The sequence below is a fragment of the Harmonia axyridis genome, chromosome 1, assembly GCF_914767665.1.
Source record: "Harmonia axyridis chromosome 1, icHarAxyr1.1, whole genome shotgun sequence".
In the NCBI taxonomy this organism is placed as follows: Eukaryota; Metazoa; Arthropoda; class Insecta; order Coleoptera; family Coccinellidae; genus Harmonia; species Harmonia axyridis.
In genome coordinates, this window is record NC_059501.1 from 3,857,291 (window position 1) to 3,880,088 (window position 22,798).

At 34.7% G+C, this 22,798-nt stretch overlaps 1 protein-coding gene across 2 annotated transcripts; it reads right to left on the bottom strand.

The window, feature by feature from the left end:
• Positions 1-2,641: 2,641 nt before the first annotated feature.
• On the bottom strand, positions 2,642-22,089 carry LOC123670570 (progestin and adipoQ receptor family member 3-like). 2 transcript variants are annotated; one of them, XM_045604067.1, is made up of 7 exons: positions 21,872-22,089; positions 18,918-19,038; positions 6,670-6,887; positions 5,929-6,085; positions 5,719-5,871; positions 4,044-4,232; positions 2,642-3,084 (listed from the first exon to the last, which is right to left on the bottom strand). In XM_045604067.1, the coding sequence occupies exons 1-7, from the start codon at positions 21,883-21,885 to the stop codon at positions 2,851-2,853; spliced, it is 1,086 nt and encodes a 361-aa protein (XP_045460023.1). In that variant the 5' UTR covers positions 21,886-22,089; the 3' UTR covers positions 2,642-2,850. The 2 variants fall into 2 exon arrangements, with proteins under 2 accessions (XP_045460023.1, XP_045460024.1); XM_045604068.1 differs by lacking the exon at positions 21,872-22,089 and adding an exon at positions 19,232-19,380.
• Between the last annotated feature and the right edge of the window lie 709 nt (positions 22,090-22,798).

Sequence of the window (22,798 nt, forward strand, 5' to 3'; positions counted from 1 at the left end):
ATACGCTAGAGTTTCTAGTAGAAAAGCATTTTCAGCCTTTGATAAGGCATTTCGTATAACATTTCTATGTGAAAATTCATAAAAAATACATGTTTGTCCGGAAAGTTATATCATGCATATTGTTATTCTTCCATAAAAAAAAATCATCTAATTCTATGATACTTTTTCCATTTCAAAAAAAATAATCAATAAGGACTTTCCGCAATGTCGAACTCTTCAAAAGAAAATTATAGTGAGAACCATACCCATTTTCGATGGTCTCTAGCCTAAAATATACGTTGTTGATTTTGATCAAGGGTGAGCAAACGCAGCATCCAATTCGAACAAAGCTTCCTCATTGACAAATATTCACGCAAAAAAAGGAACACTTTGTCTTATGATATCTTCAACTTCACCGCTGTCTCACGTAATTCCAACTTATGAAGATTCCAAACTTTTTCGTTTTCTGAAAAAACTGCCAGATTCGGTCTTCGGAAACTTTTAAAGTCAATATGCCACCTTTTAATCGTAGTTGATGGACCAGAGACAGAGAGATACACTTATCAAGGCATTGCTCTGATTGCTCAGTTTTTTCTAATCAAAAAAACACAGTTTTATCAATACACGAAACTCATTTTTCAAACAACGACAAATGTAGCATAACTTAACTTTTTGAAGCTTGGTTTTAACGAGAAAAAAGTGGTTTGCCACTGGCGTTGTCCTCTGCAAATCAGGTCCAGGATTTACAGAGTGATGTAGTATTGACTAACTCCTTCATTAGGCTTGAAAACCACTCCATCCATTAGAGTTTGAACAAGCAACACTTCTCCGCTTTAAATCATACGAATCGAGGCATCAATCGTCGCCATCCAGAGTCATATCTCTTCCATTCATTCCTCTCCGCGTCTTCCTTACAATAAAACCACCATTATCATCCCCTAATCCACCCTTTAGATCTATAGGTGCTTAACATACGAATTCAAAGCGACCATAATCAATCAAATTCCTTCTTACAGCTCACTTCCTCAACAGACCTCCTTCCTCCCTCCTTCACAAGACGCCAAATGAGAAACTCCATAAATCAACCCTTGGAGAGGGCACGGGAGACCCTCTACCCCCTTCCCCCTACTCTGCAACCCTCTAAGACGTTCTGTAAGCTCGACACGACTCGTTGCTTCTAATTATGCACGCAAAGATTTCTCGCTAAATTTACTCCTTCCGTCTAGTAGTCCTCGCTCCCCTCGTGGGATAGTTGGGGAAGTTCAGTGTAAGTTGATGGGAGTTTTGTTCAAGTTGGTCGTGAATTTATTTGAGGGGGTTCATTCAAACCGAACGTGAAAACTTCCATACTACCAGAGAATTTTTCGATTTTGTAATATTTTGAATTTGAAATTCATTCTTTACCAGGATATGAAGGAGCCTTTGACTCCAGAGTCCAACGCCATCTAGATATGAACGTTTCTGTTTGTTTGATAGCTCAACAGTTTTCTACTTCCTATGACGCAAACAGTTGGGGCCTTAAAACACAGATGTCACCACCCAATCTGGCTTAATTTCGAAAAATCAATACGAAGTATTGTATATTTATGTTCACTAACAATAGAATTGAAATGAATGCTTTCAAATTCACGAAATTACTGTGATTGGAAGTCATTCAAGTATGGCATCTTATGTTGACGTAAGAGCCATCTAGTGGTTGTGATTTCAACTCGTGGCAATAACTAACAGCTATCGTCGCACAGTTCGTTGTTTCAGAGACAGATGGCATAAGTTAAAGTTACGTAAATCTACAAAATCAATACGAGATATTAATTCTTTAGTTCTGGTACTATTAAAGGAAAGAAGCCTATAATGTGTGAAACCATTCACATTGTATGGTTTCGTACTAATAGCTTACACATACTTATATAAACCATAATTAAAATATTTTATTGGCATTGATTATTTTTCTTTCTTCTTCTAAAAACAACGCGTTCATATTTTGCTCAAAGTGGCTATTAAAAGATGTTTTGCTATCCATAGTCCGTGATATAATCCAATGAGGCCTGTCCTTCTCTGAACAAGATAAAAGTAGCATTCGCAAGAGAAGAACTGAAATAACAGACAACTACCTTAAATCAGATAAATCCACGAATAAGTTGCCAAAAAGAAAAACAAGAATTACTGACAGTAGACGTCAAGACAGGTAATTTTTGAAGGTTATGGCACTTTGACAATTGATGTCAAAAAATTAAAATTTCGGTATGAAATTCCGGTATTTCGGTATTCAAAAGTGAAATGAATCAGAATAAAATGGAAGTTTGAGATATTACTATATAATTATTATGTTTTGGAGAGTCTTTCTCGAGTTAGTTACGAGGTACGCCCACTCCCAGGGCGTTGGGTGTTTCATCCCGAGATCTCTGGTGGACTCTTCAGTTAGGCTATCCAGCGATATATGCCTAAGACACACCCACTCACACTATCGTGGAGAGGTGAACCTGTTGCGTTGCAACAACCCTTTTAAATCAGCCGGGGCTGAAGTAGTGTGGCGCGAAAACCCATAGCGCCATCTATGAGCAGACAGAGTTACTACAATGTGAATTTGTTCAAAATTTTGAAAACAATTATGCTAGTATTTAGCATTGCATTTGTGATGACCACTAGTTAGATTTCAAAAAAGTCAAGAATGTATATTCTTTATTTTCGTACATATAGGTATAAACAATCAACAACTGTACATAAATTCCCAAAACAATCAAAACTGTACACATAATACTATATAGACACAACAGAATTTGCCTAATCACAATCTCCTCATTTAAAATCTCATCCACCTATCTCATAGGTTGGAATAAATACTGAAGCTTTCTCGTACTAATTCCCATCTCATCAAGGTAATCTCATATGATTAGCACAGCCATGATTCAATCTATAGTCAACATACATCATTCCCGTGTTATGCCAATAATAAAGAGCCAACACCACGAAGAAATGCCACCATTGATGAGAGTGTCCTATAAAGTCGAAACGTCCATTTGAAAAACGCTCCGGTATTTTTGTGATGTATATCAAGAAGGCTGTCCCTGTGATGATGTACATTCCTAGAACCCTAGGTAGTAATAGCTGGAAAAAATCAAACCATATGGGAATATAGTCCTATTCAAAACTGTCCTAAATTTTCCTAAAAGGAATTAATCGAAAACTGAACTGTCCTAAAATAAACTATTCCAAACTAAATAGTTTTACACTGAACTGTCCAAAACTGACTGAACCCGAACTGAATTGCCTTGAATTGAATTGTCCTAAACTGAAAAACCCTAAATTGAATTGTCCTAAACTAAATTTTATTGAATGGAATTATCCTAAACCAAACTCTAATGAACATAACTATTCAAAAATAAATTGTCCTTCAACTAAATTGTCCTTGACTAAAGTATCCCAAATTGGGATGTGCTAAATCGAATTATCCTTAACTAGACTCAAAATTGAACTAAAAAAAACTGTCCTAAACTTAATTTATCTGAACTGAATTATACTAAACTGAATTGTTTTAAGTCGAATCATTCTAAACTAAACTTCTCTAAAGAAGCTGTCCTCTTAAACTGAATTATCCTAAATAAAATTGTCCTAAATCTAACTTTCCTAAATAGAGCTCTCCTGAACAGAATTAATCCTAGAATAACTTTTCCTAATACAAATTATCCTAAACTAAACTCCTCTGAACTAAATTGTTCTAATCTAAATTATCTTAAATCGTGTTATCCTAAACTAAACTGAGTTGTCCTAAATTGAATTGACCTAAAATTGTCCGAAATTAAATTGTCCTCAATTGAATTATCCCAAACTAAACACTCCTAAAGTGACCTAAACTAAACTATCTCAAACTAAATTGTCCTTAATCAAATTATCCCAAATTGAACAGTCCTATATTGAAATGACCAAAACTGAATTGTCCTATACTAAATTGTCCTGAATAGAATTATTTTAACCAAACTGTGTGCTAAACTAAATTTTCCTAATCCAATTTGCGAGAGCTGCAATAATGATTAATGTCAAGAGAGTGTATCAGTGTTGGTACTCACAGAAACTATGGGATTATCCCAGCCTCCCATGATGAGAGTCCAATGGAAAGTTGGAACGACTCCATAAGCTGCCCAAGCCACAAACACGAACATCTTGATGAACGGGTCGACTTGAAAATGGGGCACTTGCAACAGCATGGCTATCAAGAAGATGAAAGTCACCGTGCTCATGTAGAAATTCTGTAGGTCCTGTAAAGAATGAGGTTCAAAGTCAAGGATGTGATTTTAATTGATCACAAAACTACTGGTTGGTCCGCTGATAGCTCCGCGTCAAAAAAAAAATTACAAATATTTGAAGAATTCAGTCCTCATTTGATGGAAATCATAGGCATTTAGCCCAGTAACCACAGTGTTGGCAACAAATATCCTAAGTAGTCCAGAAAGCTTGTATTTTTCGGTTGTGTTATTTTTTATAAATATTTAATTTAATTTTAATTTGAAATTTTAAGTGATGACTAGTAAAATTACTTATCAAAGGTACGAGCTTGGCGAAACATTTCTTGAAATTTCAAATTTTTTGAGTTCAATCTTATCCACAGATTCTTTATAAGCGTTCAACGAATCGTTTGAACAATGATGTTGTAATCTCTAGAATCGATTCTTGAAACGCTTAGAAGAGTGCTTCTTTCTGCTCCCCACAGAATCTTCATTCGTCAATTTCTACTTTCATTAGGTGTTTCCTAAGGTGACCCTTTAGGAAAGCCATTGAGGAGGTGTGTCATGTTCTTACTGAGATCCAGATACTTTTTGGATCTTGCAATATTGAAGTTTAGAAGGAACTTCTTGAAGTGATGCATCCCTGGAAGATTGCTTATTTCCTCTTTCTTATATGGACACATTCTTTTATACCATAAAGATTCCGGCCAACTGAATGGCTCTCTTTCTGGCAAGTGTATTGGTCTCTTGGTTTCATTTGATTCCCGAGTGACGACAAACCAGATTATTATTATTACTTAATTTATTTATGTTCGTTTAGCATTCCCATTCAATATTGAATCGATTACATAAGAGCTTAGTGCTTTAATATCAAAATTCTTATAGTTTTGTTTCAGATTCGTTCATCCTTCAATTAATGGTATTTCTAGCTGAAAGACACTTGGACATGATCCCCTCAGATAGTAAGAAATTTTTTGGTGAATCTTCTCATAGATTATGTGGCAACAAATAGCAATTAGACATAAATCATAATGTCTGTGTCTAGCCGAAATTTTCAGCACAATACTTAATATAAATGTACCTGCATTAGTGTAACAATGGTCTTTCGTGGTACTTGTGCATACAACTTTCCCATTCATAGGGTTCGCAAAAAGATGCAATAAAAAATTTCTTTTCCCTACCCTAGTTAGTGTGCAAGCACCATGATACCATTGCGCAGGCATACAACTTAGAGAATAAGAAAAGGAAGAAGAAATTCACGGTGTACAATATGATTTTATGTTTGTAACCCAGGTATAAAACTGGGAAAAGGAGAGTTTAGGGGAGTAAGTTACGAGGTGATGACTAGTTGAGTAAGTAGAGTGTTCAAGGATGTTTCCAAGTGCTGTACCACAATAAAGTTCTCGTCTGTCTTCCATCAGTGTTTTGATAATCCCCACGAATACCCCAAAATCTCTTTCTAGTTATGGACCTTAGTGTAAACCTTCATTAATTCCACACCTAATTATTAAATACTTACAGAATCACACCAAAATGCGTAATAAATCCCTGATGTGTAGATTGCCAGCAGAGATAAAGCTATCCCAAACAGATCGAATGTGAGAAATATATCACAGTCTCTATGTGATCTACAGTTGAACGTATGGTAGATAGACGACATCGACATGCAGATCTGAAAATGTAAAGATAGATAGAATACACAAAGTGACTCAAAATTCTTGGATCTCACCATGAAGCAAACCAAAACAGACGCTACGATGAATTTGTCCGAAAAAGAAGCCTCTACTTTCAGTATGAACAGATCATTAATCGCTATACCGGTGAACAGCAACAAGCCGAACAGGTGAGACCAAATGTTGATCGATTCGTTGGTCCACCAGAAGACACTGAAAGTATAAAAAAAATTATAAAAGGTCATGCTATTGAATATAGTGTTCCACAAAAGTTAAAAAAGTTTGTGACCGTTCCAACATTTGCCGATTCTTGTCCACCATATGTTGGTTCATCAAAAATACAATGTTTACTTTCTTTTATCTGAATGGTTTTTTTGCTCCTCGTTTGATAACTTTTTTAGTTCTAGGCAATATGGTGTATCTAAAAATTTTGGATCATTTAGTGTTTTACGTTTCAACTTTGAGTCAAAATCTAAAAATTTGTTTTGCAATTAGTGCAATTGCAACGCTATTTGAATACGCTTAGGATTAGCTACAAAGATCTTTGGAAATTCATCAACCACTTCTACATACCCAATCTGATCGAATATATGCAAAGGCATTTTCAGACTGTGGTTGATGTTCGATGAGGCAATACTCTTAGGTGAACTTCATTTTTAATTTTTTGACTAAACTGATTTTGTGCTACAAGTACTAAAAATAAATTTTCACCAGAAAATCACTGTGAAAGTTATGAAGGAATGGGCAAAAAATGTTTAGACAAAGTTGTTGACATTCAGTAACTTAAAACTTCTCACCTATCGATGCAATGTTCTGTAGACAGAATTCCTCTATATCCCGATTGGATGAATGGGTTGTGTTGAAGAAATGGAGGTGCATCTTTGTATGGGAGCAGTTGTTTAGCTTTTGCACAGCGTTCTTCGTATTCCAAGTCCTTGCCCAATCTGATGGAACTGTAGAAATATTCCAGTACCTCCCTGCTGAAAATTCTGGCATGCTCGCGATAACTAAACTCCTGGAAAAAAAATTGAAGCTTGAGATTTGAATAAATTCATATTTAAAACTAACAATTTAACATATTTAATGGATTTGTCCTCACTTGATGGAAATTCATTATCGAATGAAATAAAACAAACTAATTTCAACAAATATAGGTAATATCGTTGATAGTTTGACCGATTCGAATGAAAACGTGCTCTATACAGGGTGGCCACTGTTTCAATGGGATTGTATTGGTAACTTTTAAACCATAAGAGTTAGAAGGTCGGTCAAATGGAGAAAAAGTTGCATGCATAGAAGCATTATCAAGCAGTTCAAACAAATCGAGATTATCAGGGCCGGATTTCGAGATATCATAAGAAAAGTAAATTATGTCATTTTGATTTTTCTTTTTTTCCCACTTTATTTCAAATATTATCAAAAAATGTTACAGGAACTTTTTATTCGACAGTAAATTATCCTCAATTTGACGTAATCAGATTTCGTATCCAACGTTTCGTACTCTCTGGGCCACCCTCAACCTCATTTTTTTCAATACGGACCTGCATATTTTATGACATTTTTCGAAATAACTTTTAACGCTGAATTCAACGATATATCATACAATGTCATTCAAAGTAGATTTTCAGGTGATTTTGACCCTTATCCAATTTTCTTCGGGTCGGATTTGTATTACCTTCATTTAGTTTAATTAACAATATGCAATATGCAATAAATTTCGATAAGAATATCAACTTACCCATCTTGAACTAAATGGAACATATTAGAATCAAAGCAAGAAACCAGTATACTGGTTTCTTGGTTCTTCTTCTATAATAATCATTTGAATATTTCAATTCATAATAATTAAAGGAAAGTATCATTTAATGAAAGAAAAATCAAATGATTATTCGAAAGTAAATGAAAATTAATGAAGTAAGTGTTCGAAAAGTCCACCATTTTGTAAAATGCACTTTACGGTTCTGGAACCCATACTTCTTATACATTTGCTTGTTTGGTCTCCTTGAATACCTTCCAAAACATTCTCAATTTTCTCGCGAGGTATCACTATTGTTGTATTTGTCATTTGTTCCGTTGAAACAAATTACAGAATCGAACTTTATTTTGAGATCATTACGATATAATTTTTGCAAGGCTTGATCTCTTGACTATTTTATTACCAGCAGTTTTTGAAAAATTCCACTGGCCACAGTTCTCGATTTTTTTTCTGGGTTCGATTGAATTTGGGTCAGAACATTGATATCGTTAATAGACTTGTTTTTTCTTACATAAACACCATTAAATTTGGATGAGGGTCAAAATCACCTGAAAATCAACTTTGAATGACATTGTATGATATATCGTTGAATTCAGCGTTAAAAGTTATTTCGAAAAATGTCATAAAATATGCAGGTCCGTATTGAAAAAAATGAGGTTGAGGGTGGCCCAGAGAGTACGAAACGTTGGATACGAAATCTGATTACGTCAAATTGAGGATAATTTACTGTCGAATAAAAAGTTCATGTAACATTTTTTGATAATATTTGAAATAAAGTGGGAAAAAAAGAAAAATCAAAATGACATAATTTAATTTTCTTATGATATCTCGAAAACCGGCCCTGATAATCTCGATTTGTTTGAACTGCTTGATAATGCTTCTATGCATGCAACTTTTTCTCCATTTGACCGACCTTCTAACTCTTATGGTTTAAAAGTTACCAATATAATCCCATTGAAAAAGTGGCCACCCTGTATATCATTTTGAATTATCTAGATAAGGGGTCCTGATGAAACGATCCTCTTTGAGATCTCTGTTGATACGGAAATATGGGAAGTGCTAAACTCTGGAAATTTCAAGAGTTAGTTCAGGGTTCAAATATTCCGTTCGTTAATTGGGCAGAACCCGATCAATAGTTTCGGCGTTATACCTAGGGATTCATCAAGTATCTTGATGTTTTGAGAAGTTACTAGCCTAACAATGTAATGTTGGGAGGTTTTCCAAAATTAGGAAACTGTATTTTTTTATATTTTTCATTTTGTTATAAGTTTAGTGATTTAATTTGTGTTTCCATTTCATAATATCTGATATTTTTGGTTGTTTCGTTTAGTTTAATAAATAAAAGTGTTCCTTCTCTTCATCTGATGTATAAAATACACTATAAAACTGCTAAAAGTCAAGTAGCTAGATAGAATGTCCTCGATTTTTCAAGTAACAGGTGTTTTTTTCGAGGTATACAACTTAAAGTTAGCATTACTGTTCAAAATGGCGACCGATTTAACAGTTGTCAAGTGATTTATTCTCAGTTTAGTTTGGCAATTCATCATGAATAGACTCACGCCTGAACAACGCTTGCAAATAGTGCAATTTCATTTCGAAAATAATGGTTCTGTGCGGAATACGTATCGCGTACTACGTCCATTTTATTTGGTTTAGCGATGAAGCGCACTTCTGGTTGAATAGCTACGTCAACAAATAAAACTGCCGCATTTGGAGTGAAGCTAATTCTCAAGTGTATGTCGAAACACCGTTACATCCAGAAAAACTGACTATTTGGAGCGCTTTATGGGCTGGTGGAATCATTGGTCCGTACTTCTTCAAAAACGATGATGGCCAGAACGTTACAGTCAATGGTGATCGGTATAGAGCCATGATTACTAACTTTTTCATTCCTGAATTGAACAACCATGATGTCCAGGAGCTGTGGTTCCAACAAGACGGCGCAACATGTCACACAGCTTGTGCCACAATCGATTTATTGAAAGACACGTTTGGTGACCGCCTAATTTCTCGTTTTGAACCTGTGAATTGGCCTCCAAGATCTTGTGATTCAACACCGCTAGACTACTTTCTGTGGGACTATGTAAAGTCATTGGTCTATGCGGATAAGCCACAAACCCTTTACCATTTGGAAGACAACATTCGCCGTGTTATTGCCGATATACGGCCACAAATGTTGGAAAAAGTCATCGAAAATTGGACGTCCAGATTGGACTACATCCGAGCCAGCCGTGGTGGTCATATGCCAGAAATCATATTTAAAATGTAATGCCACAAGATTATCTTGCGGATAAATAAAATTCATGTCAATCGAATAATCCATCGTTGTTTTATTGCAATTTAAAATTCTATAGCTCTAAAGAAACACCCTTTATTTTATTACTAATTGACTTGATTTCAAGTCACCTAGTTTGAATATCAAGTCCAGCCGTGAATCTCTAGTTATACTCATAAGAAATATTGTTTTCTCTTTAATTGAAAAAAACATCAGATTCCAATTGAATTTTTTTGAAGATTTTAAGTTGCAAAATAGTGGAACGGATTTCAATACCTCAGAATCTACATTTCAATTTTTACTGAAATTTTATGTCCCTATATTTGAAGTTGGGTGAATTTTACCTACGTATTTTGAAAAAAAATTCCCGTTTTGTTCGGAGCATGAGGTTGTGAATTATTATTGATCAATAATTCTAGGACACCTTGTATATTATACTCGTAGTACCTACGTTCTTATTAGTCAAGTGTCTTCATCTCGTTCAGAACTCGATGACCTGATTAACCAACTATCCATTGAACCTCAGAGTACACGTTTAACAGCACTTGTTTTTGCACACATTAGAAACGTTGTACCTATAGGTAAAAAATACTTGGAGATTGTGGGGAAATTGGTAGTTTTGATCCTAGATATAGATCATTCCAAGGCATTTAATTGATCATTATTCAAGCAACATCTTTTCAATGACTATTGTTGTATGTTAACATGAGAATTCGATTGAGTTAAGTTATGGATTAGCACAGTTCAACAAACTGTTCATGACCTTGAACCAGAAAATTATACATTTCATAAATTAACACTGAAATAATGACAACAAACAAAAATTTACGTAATATAAATTTCAACAAAACGTTCATGTTTTCGTCAATGTTTAAACGAAGGTCTGTTTAGAATACGAAATATTTTACGACTTTATTGTTCCCATTTCAAAAACCGTTCGCAATATTGCATAGAAAATGTTGTAATTTTTTCCAAAAAGAATATCTCGAATCATGTAAAATTTTATATTGAACCTGGGCTATTTAGTTCCGGATAACAATTGTGAAATATTCATTCACTGGTAAGAAATTTATTGACTCCCCAATAATAGTCATAAAAATTTAAATTAAACTTGATTCTTCATTGAATTTCAAGGTCCACTTGGAAAATTTGCGTATGGAATTGAAGTCGAGGAATAAAATTCTTCAAAAATTATCTGATTTTTCATGGGGTGTCGATGCTAGCACTCGACAGCCTTGGCCTTGGTTTTTTCTGCTGCTGAATACTGTTGTTCTGTTTATTTTAATACTATTCATTTTCGTAAAATTGATGCAGATTTCCATTTCTATAGCACTTATCAGGAGAACCATTTGATCCACACCTTTGTCCTTTACATTGGTTACAGAATTGCTATCACCTATACTTCCGCCTCATATTCGTACACAGGTTACAGTCAAGAAAGCTTGGGATAAATTCCATTTTTACCCGAACTCATTTCCAATTTTATCTCATCTCCTAGATATTAGAACCGCCAGATTGAAGTCACGCAAACATTTTGGATTAATAAAGGGTGTTTTTTTTTAGAGCTATAAAACTTTAAATTGCAACAAAACAACGATGGATTATTCGATTGACATGAATTTTATTTATCCGCAAGATAATCTTGTGACATTACATTTTAAATATGATTTCTGGCATATGACCGCCACGGCTGGCTCGGATGTAGTCCAATCTGGACGTCCAATTTTCGATGATTTTTTCCAACATTTGTGGCCGTATATCGGCAATAACACGGCGAATGTTGTCTTACAAATGGTCAAAGGTTTGTGGCTTATCCACATAGACCCATGACTTTATAGCCCCACAGAAAGTAGTCTAGCAGTGTTCAAAACGTGAAATTAGGCGGTCACCAAACGTGTCTTTCAATAAATCGATTATGGCATGATCTGTGTGACATGTTGCGCCGTCTTGTTGGAACCACAGCTCCTGGACATCATGATTGTTGAATTCAGGAATGAAAAAGTTAGTAATCATGGCTCTATACCGATCACCATTGACTGTAACGTTCTGGCCATCATCGTTTTTGAAGAAGTATGGACCAATGATTCCACCAGCCCATAAAGCGCACCAAACAGTCAGTTTTTCTGGATGTAACGGTGTTCCGACATACACTTGATGATTAGCTTCACTCCAAATGCGGCAGTTTTGTTTGTTGATGTAGCCATTCAACCAGAAGTGCGCTTCATCGTTAAACAAAATAAAATGGACGTAGTGCGCGATACGTATTCCACACAGAACCATTATTTTCGAAATAAAATTGCACTATTTGCAAGCGTTGTTCAGGCGTGAGTCTAGTCATGATGAATTGCCAAACCAAACTGAGAAAATCACTCGACAACTGTTAAATCGGTTGCCATCTGGAACAGTAATGCCAACTTAAAGTTATATACCTCGAAAAAAAACACCCGTTTTATGGGTCGTCAACTTTCGGTGAGAAGGAAAGATGAAAAAGATTGAATTTAGATGAAGAAGAAGCGTATTATACGTTAAGATTTATGATGCCCCGTTCACATTTACTCATCTAATACTGAGATTTATCTACACATAACAGACGGATTCAAATAATAAAAATTCAAGGATCACTGTTCATGTTCATTCCTGGTAATACCAAATAAAATGCAGTCAAAAAATTATCGATTAACCCCCGTAAAATAGAAGATTTTCCAGACGGAATTTTCCCGTTGCAACCTCCTCTTTTTCCTGTTACCCTGACGTTTCTGGAAAGCGGCAAGCACTGACGTCGGTGATGGACAGCTGTTAGGATCGACGCTTGGCGTCGTCCCCCACCCCGCATCAATCCAGGCGTCGCGTGACGTAACAGACGCCGCACGCTGGATTGTGCCAGGATTGCTGACCTTCCGCAATGACCAGTTCGAGCTACGTCGTCGTATAGGAGAAATACGGGGAGATTCTATCGATTTTCAGGAGCTTCCTTTTCCAGTTCCTGGCAGATAATTCGACTACGATCTGTTATTTGGGACGCCGTGTACAGTGCATCCCATTTTGGGTGAGACAGCCAGGTTTCTAGCTTGTTATTCAAGATAGAGCCTTGCGGTTTTCACGTTCCTGTCCTACTTTTTCGTGAAACTCAAGTTGGTCTAATCAGATTTTGCATAACTGTTTTCGTTCAAGAGATACAGGGCGATTTTGGAAATTGATACTTTTCGGACATCTCCTTTATCTCCGAAGTTATTAGAAATAATGCTGAGGTAAAAATAGTTCTGAATCAGAATTCTGCGTAGATTCCAGTGGCGTACTCAATATTTTTTTTCGGGGTATGGTTTTGTAGATTCAACACAAACCTATATTTTTTTTAATGGAACACCATGTATATCATTACTTTCTTTAATTCTTTATTTTTTCCCTTCGAAATGATGTATGATACTATGTAGGTGGGAGGTTCAAAAATGTTAAAAAAACACTAAAACATCAAATTTTTGGTAAAGGACAATGGATTTCCCATATAAAAGAAGAATCAATAATAGTAACAATAATTCATAGCGATGACAGCTAGATCAGATTGGTTTTTTCCCTCCAATGCCTACTTGATAAAACAATGCTCCCAAATGCATAGTAGCCATAATAACAACAAGAATGTTTGTATCATCAATGACCTACTACTTTTAAAAACCGAAAGTAATAATCCTCTTATTGAAAAATAGGAAATTCATGGCCCATTTACAAAAAATCATCATTATTTGATGTTTTAGTGTTTTTTAACATTTCTGAACCTCCTACCTACATAGTATCATACATCATTTTGAAGGGAAAACAATAACGAATTAAAGAAAGTAATGATATACATGGTGTTCCATTAAAAAAAATATAGGTTTGTGTTGAATCTTCAAAACCATACCCCGAAAAAAATTGAGTACGCCACTGGATTCTACGCAGAATTCTGATTCAGACGTAGTTTTTACCTCAGCATTATTCCTAATAACTTCGGAGATAAAGGAGGGGTCCGAAAAGTATCAATTTCCAAAATCACCCTGTATCTCTTGAACGGAAACAGTTATGCAAAATCTGATTAGACCAACTTGAGTTTCACAAAAAAGTAGGACAGGAACGTGAAAACCGCAAGACTCTATCTTAAATAACAAGCGAGAAACCTGGCTGTCTCACCCAAAATGGGATGCACTGTACAGGGTGGGCAAATTTCGATGTTTTAGCACTACAACTTTTGAACCAGAGGAGATAGACAAAATCTGATACCCACTTCTCGATCTCTTTTTCTGAGAAACTAACAAGGGTAGTATTCATTTTTGGCCACCTTCTTTTGTTTTCGAGTTATAAGCGAAAATTGGAAAAATGGCGTTATCGAAAAACATTTATATCTCCACTAATACTGATGATAAAGCTCTGAAATTAAAACATTATTCAGGTATTTTTTTACGTAGAATTCAGTGGCGTGCTCGTATTTTAAAAAGGGTTTTTAATTACGAAGCTATGACCCAAAGTTATATTTTTTCAAATGGGAATACTAGATTTTTGTGCCATTTTCTGAAAGCTTAATTTTTCCTGATTTCAAAAATATATAACATCGTATTATTCGTATCAAAATAAATAACAGAAAATGGTCAAAAACCTTTTTTTACTCAAGAGTCTCAATATTTCTATGGTTTCAACTGTTGATGAGCCTTTCTATAACAAGAGCAGTGTCCTTCCGTTAATCTGAATATTTCTATGCTTTTCACTTATTTCTACAAAATTCGAATCTATATTTATTTTATACAAATATTTTCGAAAAGATAAACGAACTTGGAAAAAGTTTCCTAGGTAGCTTGAATACAGTTTCAAATATTCATCTATTGAAATATCGAGAAGAGGTGTCGACTGTGCATTGTGCAATTGTTGTCATTATTAGGTTAAATATTATTTCTTGTTTGTCCCTTCGTAATTAAAATCTTGAGTTCAATCATATATGAATTGTTTCATATTATGCTGTTTAAAATGGATTGGTACTTGTGCGTATTGATTCTGGAGACCTATGTAAATAATCTCCTGATACATGCATCTCAATACAACTCTTTCGATTGAAAAATTCGATCTTGTGGTTTCTCCGTTATTTCCAAATCAATTTTTAGATAAAAAATTTATATAACATATCTAGATTCGAATTTTGTAGAAATGAGTGAAAAGCATAGAAATAATCAGATTGACGGAAGGACACTGCTCTTGTTATAGAAAGCTCAATTTTTCTGTGTTCATCAACAATTAAAACCATAGAAATATTGAGACTCTTAGGTGAAAAGAGGTTTTTGGTCATTTTCTATTATTTATATTGATCCGAATCATAAGATGTTATATATTTTTTGAATCAGGAAAAATCAAGCTTTCAGAAAATGACACAAAAATCTAGTGTTCCCATTTGAAAAAACATAACTTTGGGTCATAGCTTCCTAATTAAAAACCCTTTTGGAAATACGAGCACGCCACTGGATTCTACGTAAAAAAGTGCCTGTATAATGTTTTAATTTCAGAGCTCTATCTTCAGTATTAGCGGAGATATAGATGTTTTTCGATATCGCCATTTTTCCAATTTTCGCTTATAACTCGAAAACAAAAGAAGGTGGCCAAAAATGAATACTACCCTTGTTAGTTTCTCAGAAAAAGAGATCGAGAAGTGGGTATCAGATTTTGTCTATCTCCTCTGGTTAAAAAGTTGTAGTGCTAAAACATCGAAATTTGCCCACCCTGTACACTATAACGCTCGAATTCGAGAGATTGGAATTTATAGGGTAGGTTCAAAGTTTGAAAATGTTGGTTTAGTTCGTTAATGATCAAAATCTATTCGATGGTTCCGAAGTTATACCTATAGTTAGATTTTGTGTTATACCTAATTTTTTTTTATTATTATTCATTTTAGAAAGATCGTCATTGCGGAAAATCCTCATTTATTAATAGGAGCACAACTTTGCTTCCGCCGTTTTGCAATAGATGGCTGTAGTGATAAGTGGTAGTCGAAATAAATAGATCGTAGATGTCGAACAATACGCTCAGGTATTTGTTAACATAACCTCATCGAAATATAAGTCGATTTGTGTCTGCATCATAAAGTTATTCTCGATTAAACATGTCAGCTTACGAGCTAAATTCTCGTCATTGGAGTTAGGTTTTGATTTTCTGCTTTAATATGAAGAAATCTGCGGCTGAGGCTCATCGAATGCTCTCAAATACCCATGGTGAGGCCACTATTAAGTAAAGAACGTGCCAAGAGTGGCTTCAACGCTTCAAGAACGGTTATTTTGACGTCGAAGACCAGCATGGCTTTGGAAGAGAGAAGGTTTTCGAAGATGCAGAAGAGGCATTATTTGATCAAAACTCGTGTCTAACGCAACCAGAATTGGCAGGATCATTGGGAGTGTCGCAATAAGCCATTTCAAAACGTCTGAAAGCCATGGGAATGATTCAGAAACAAGGAAATTGGGTGCCGTACAAGTTGAAGCCGAGATATGTTGAACGGCGTTTGTTTGCTTTTCAATAGCTGCTTGCAAATCAAATCAAATCAAATTTATTTAACAAATCATTACAAAACAATAGGTAACAATTAATAGTCAATGAAAAGAAAAAATAGTGGAACTAACAGAATAGTATAAAAAGAAAAATTGAATAATTATTTTACTTGAATTCGTCTGACAGATATTCATCAACCGAGTAATAACACTTGGAGATCAGAAAGTACTTCAGGCGTTTTCCATAGCATCTGCAGAATTTGATCTCGTCTGGGAGATGGTTGTACAATTTGATCGCCAAATAGTTTGTGGCCTTCTGTGCTTGCTTTATTCCGTGGTATGGTATGCAAAGATCATTTCTCTTCCGTGTGGCGTACTGATGGAATTCGCCACTCATTATATATTTACTCTTGTTTTCATGAATATGAATCAAACAAGCATAAATGAACTGACAACAAAAGGTCAGTACCTCATACCTTTTAAAATATTCTCTACAAGAAGTAGTGTTATTGATCCCTGCTAGTGTTCTTAATGCTCTCTTCTGTTTCATGAAAATTGCGTTCGATTCAGGCGCATCACCCCAAATTAGTATACCACAAGATAAAGAGCTATGGAATAGTGCAAAGTAGATATCCCTCAGAACAACCTCACTGGTTAGTCGTTTTAATCTGTTCATGAGGAATATAACTGATGATAACTTTCTGGTAAGATTCTCTATATGGTTGTTAAATTTGAAATTATTCTGAATTTGAATACCTAGGAATTTCGCACTCTCGATGTCACGCGATCCTGGCCTACCTCCTATTTTCAAGATGTTCGTTTTTGCCACATTCAACTGGAGACTGTTTGAACTAAACCAACTTTCGGCTTTTCTTAGTGTGATTTCTGTCTTTGTCCTTACTGATTTTTTGGAAATATTTAAGAAGGAAGTGTCATCTGCGTAGTTACAGACATAATCGCAAGGGATGTTATTTGGAAGGTCGTTGATATATATTATAAACAGTAGTGGTCCTAATATAGAACCCTGAGGTATTCCTTTACCGATCTTCATCCAGGATGTTTTTTTTCCTTTCAACTGTACCTGTTGCTGCCTACCCTGCATAAATGAAACAAGCAATCTAAGTGGTGGCCCTCGAACTCCATAATATTCAAGTTGCAAAGGCAAAGTTGAAAGGGATAACGGCATCGCACTGTGACTGAAGACGAAAAATGGGTTCATTACGATAATCCAAATCGCAAAAAATCAAAGGGATATCCCAGCCATGCTTTCACGTCGACGGCCAAACCGAATATTCACAGTTCCAAGGTCGTGCTCAGTATTTGGTGGGACCAGCTCGGTGTAGTGTATTATGAGTTGTTGAAACCGAATGAAACAATCACAAGCGATCGTTATCTAACGTAATTAACGCTTTTGAGCCGAGCATTGAAAGACAAACGGCCGCAATAAAACGAGAGACATGATAAAGTGATTTTACATCATGACATTGCGCGACCTCATGTTCCGAAAGTGGTCAAGACATACTTGGAAACGTTACCCCACCCACCGTATTCTCCAGGCGTTGCTTCCTCGGACTATCACTTGTTTCGATCAATGACACACGACCTGGCTGACCAGCACTTCCAGTCATATAAAGAAGTAAAAACTTGGATCGATTCGTGGATCACTTCAAAAGATGACCAGTTTTTTGAATACGGCATTCGTACGCTGCCCGAAAGATGCGAGAAAGTAGAGACCAGTGTTGGACAATACTTTGAATCATAAATGTTTGACCTGTTTTTTACAATAAAGCCTCGAAATTCGAAAAAAAAAAACGGCGGAAGCAAAGTTGGACGCCTATGTCATTTTGAACTATTCCGTGACAAAGGAGAAATGTAACGTAGAACTAAGAACTAAATTTGCATCGATGTTTCTTCGCGTGAAGACATCTGAACCATTTTAACGCACTGATGCACATTCTTATTGCGGAAGGAAACGATTTTCAATATCTTTGCGTGCTCACCAAGAAAGTGAAACATTCAAATGACATAATTTATATTTTCCATTGACATATAATGTTCATAGAATGTAATCAAAATCGTAAGAGTCATATGGATCGATGCAAATTTGATAGATTCTATGACGATCGCAATTATTGCATTCTACTTCGTATAACGAAGGAATTTCTAATAACTTTTTGAGGTCAAAAAGTGGTAATAGTTCTTCATCAATTAAAGTATGTAACGGACGGCTTTCCTACGAGTTGTCTATTATTCTTTATTGTCCAAAAGAGTCATACCAAACACAGTTATATCGTAACGAACATGTTCCGATGCCGTTGACTTCGATGATTGGAGAAAGTCATGTTCAAGAGTGAATTTGTCTATGTGAGAGTTCTCGACAATGGCCAAGACATTTGCTTATCGATAAATAGACTCTGACGGCTTGAGCAATAGGAAAAAAAGGTTGTGAGAGTACGAAAACATAACTAGAAACATAACTTAAAACTTCTCGCAAATGTTTCAATTAATATTCATTTTACTCACCTCATCAAATTCTAGATCTTTTTCTTCTTTATATTGGTTCTCGCATGTATCTTTTTCATTGTCAGAGTGATCAAAAACTGTTTCTATGTGCGATGCTTCTTCTAGAATTGTTTCGGACATCCTAAAACAAAAAACTGATTCTCATTATTAATTCAAGTACCTAACAAGTTCGTTTTAATTTAGCCTGACGTGAATATATGAATAATTTTGAATTTCAACAATAACAAGTTTTTGAATGATCAGTTTTTTTCAATGAAATAAAGTTTTCAGGTAATTGAATGAGTTAATAATGAATCAACCAGAAGTATATCCACCTCTTGTATAGCATTGTGCCTTTTTCATCAGTTTTGAGTACAGAAATTTATATGATTATAAAGGATTGAGTTCGGAAAAGTCCCTCATTGTCAAAGGTTTTTGGGAAGAACGAAGAATACAATAATTTTTGCTTTGTAAAAATTTCGAAAGACAATTTAGTGACATGAGTTGTCAGTTTATATTTATGAGATGAAAAATGTGCCAAATTTCAAGCCTCGAACTGGTCAATTCTAAGAAATAGTCTAAATAAAGGGTGGTCCAAATAGTGATTTCATTTTGATTTTACAAAAAAAGAGTATATTTTAAGACGAACAGACAGAATTGAGTTTGAGAACGGAATAGTCATCAGAGGTTGAACTTTATCGTTTGAAATCATTTCGGGCTCAAAATTCGCAAATTCAGACATTGTGATAGACAAACTGATAGAGCAATCGGTTCAGAGAACAAGCGGTCAAAAATTAGATGTACCCAAGTAATGATTAAATATCTCGCTTCTTCCAATGAAGGGCACGTCTCTTTGACAAGTAAAGTAAAAATACTCATTAGATGCATATTCATGTTATTCAGAAATCTCACACATAATTGGTGTGAAAAACATAAAAATTCAAACAATGAGTACATTTTCTGAAAAACTTAAAATTAAGGAGGTTTTTGTATTCTTCAACCCATTAACTGATTTTTTTTATTTTTTTTTTTTTCATTAAGATTGGTAAACCTATACCTATCCTTAATTTTTTATAGTATTTCAATAAATTAACTCCGTACCTAACTGTAACTGCTTCGAGAATTTTTCTAATTCGATTCCAAAGAGTGAGTTATTCAAATCATTAAACCAATGTTTTGTTAAATTTCCATCTCGATTGAAACTAATCTAAATATGCGTGGGCTTCAATGTTTAATTCAATCTTCAATTATTTCACTCTATTACTGCTATAGAATTGAACCAAACCGAATGAACTATGAATAAACCATAGACACACAATGGATAATTAATTTGTAACTTGTTGGAATAGATTTTTTTTCAATATTATATATGTTCATAGGTACAACAATAAAAAATGCAGCAATTTTACGCTAGAGTATAATATTTTGTCTTATCCCCTAGAATGTCTCAACACTCTCAACTTATAAATAAATTACTCCTGTGCTTATTGGGGTACTATTCACCCTGAATCAAATTTTCAAAAATTAATAACACCGAAGCTGTCACAATTTATCCTGAATATTGTTAACTAATTTCATGATTAGTAATTAATATATTATAGTTTTCAAAATTAATATTCTGTCAATCGCAATCTTTAGATTTCTGCCTTTAAAACGTATGGATCATTTCCTAAAGAGGGATATACAATATAGCCACATGTTTTCATGCAAATTACTCTAATAATTTTGAAAAAAAAGTTTTTGCAAGGCAGACAGACACACAGTTTATTATTCATTTGGTGAGTTTTTGGACTCGGTTAACGGAAAATGTCTACTGGTTGTTTTGAAATGTATAAGATTCAAAATCCAGAGGTGTTTTCAATAGCTAACCATCACTCAATAAATCCTGGGTCTGACACACAGATGGCATACCACTTTTTTCTCGTAGGTATACCAAGCTTCAAAAGATATCGAAACATAGTGTGCATGCATTCAGTCAGCTAGTTGATTTCTTTAGTTTTTAGGCTTACATAGGACTTAGTCCTCAGCCTTCATTTATATGTAATAATAATAATAATAATAAAGTGACGCTACATTTGTTGTTATATAGAAAATGGATAAAAACGAGTTTCCTGTATTGATTAAACGCTGTATATTGATGGAAATAAATACTTTGCAATCAAAGCAATAGCTTGATAAGGGTTAAGTAATCAGACTCTGCTCCATAGACAACAACGGATATAAGGTGCCCAATGGAAAGAAATTTGGCTATAATACATAAGTGATTGTCGAGATTGAAGCTTCTTTCGAGAGCAAAGATGAATATTTCTACAGAAAAAAAGATATTTAAAAGTTAGAGGACAGTTGGAGTACATTCTCTTGTAAGTGACTAGTTGTCGAATTAAGTCATATTTTTAAGGAAAAATGTGTTTTTATTGGTATGGCCTGGGACTTATTGAGTGAAGTGTTATTCATAAAAAGTTTTCTCAAATATTGATTGTTATAACGATTCGATTCTCCTATAGCTCGAGAGCCTGATCGATTAATTTTAAAGGCTACAGTAATCAAATTGTAATTTCGGAGTTATGAATTTTCGAAAATATTCAGATATCAAAGAAGCGAATAATCTGAGATCCACAGCATACTTCGTGAGATTTAGTATATACATTTTTTTCATTATATCGAAGTATTATTATGATTCCTTCAATTCTAATCTACTGATTCAAAATGTTAACTGAAAATGTTGTAAGGGGGTGAATTTATTTATCAAACTTTCCTAGATGTTTATCTCTCAAAATGTAAACTGAAAATTGTTCCATTCTCCTTGCAAAGCTCATATCTTCAACAATTTGAATGACATTCAGTACAGAAATGAATTTCCTAAAATTGACCTATTACTGCATTTCTACAAGAACCACCCTTCATTTAAATTTCACTGCTACACCCTCAAAAATCGCTCAGTATATATCTACCTATATTCAATCTTTCTCACTTACCTTAAATCACCCATCCACAAATAAAATTAAAACACTGAAATGAATCACCCTGTATAACTTCAGCCGGATAACGATAATCACGTCGAATCATACGGTATTCATAATTGTTTACCGGTAAATCCAATACGCTAGAGGTGAGGAAGTACCGTCTTTGAACCTACAACTTACGATGTTCAACTTTGAGCGTGTCTGAAGCATGTGAGTAAAATATCGGAAAGCGTAACATCTATTCTGTTGGTAGAAGTGGAGGTGGTTTTAAGACAGGTATAGACGGTCGTTCCCGCAACAATCATTTGAGGAAATCTTGCATATTCCTTATTGAGTTTTTTTGACCATTGCATTTATTAGTATTCATAGTAGGTGGCCTAGAGATTTTATGGAAATACGAACAAAAAGTTTATACTGGAGGCCAAGGCAGAATGAACGAGCGCTCAAAAGCAATAAGTACGTATGTAATCTACTGTACTAAACTTGACCTCAGAGATTTTTTTTCGATATTTCACTCGAATTTTTAATGATTTTGATAACTAATGAAACGAAAATTTGCACGAAGCATGCAATTGTTAATATTTATACTCAAGCAAAATTTTAACTCGGTCAGATGTGTTGTCACTGAAATATTAGGTTTTTTCCGATATTCTGACTCAATTTTCTATGGCATGTAGGTAGGTTACTCGATTGACATGAAACTTTGGAGAAAACATGAAATGGTTATTCTAATATAGATACACTCCAAATCACAAGTCAATCAGAAAAATTTGGAAATTTTTTGATTATATTCTCTTCTTATTTCTCATTTTCTATGCTTTTCGTTACACGATCAGAATTTAAATTGGACATGCATTTATATTTTCTTCCTAATTCATCTCGATCGAATTCGCAGATTTGAAAGTAACAGAAGAATAATATTTCGAATGGACTGAATTT

Excerpts from the sequence above, each read along its gene's own strand:
- LOC123670570 (XM_045604067.1), bottom strand. Across the intron at positions 6,888-18,917 it reads AAGATCTAGAATTTGATGAG|GAGTTTAGTTATCGCGAGCA; the intron begins GTGAGTAAAATG and ends TTTTTTTTCCAG. Across the intron at positions 6,086-6,669 it reads ACAGAACATTGCATCGATAG|TGTCTTCTGGTGGACCAACG; the intron begins GTGAGAAGTTTT and ends TTATACTTTCAG.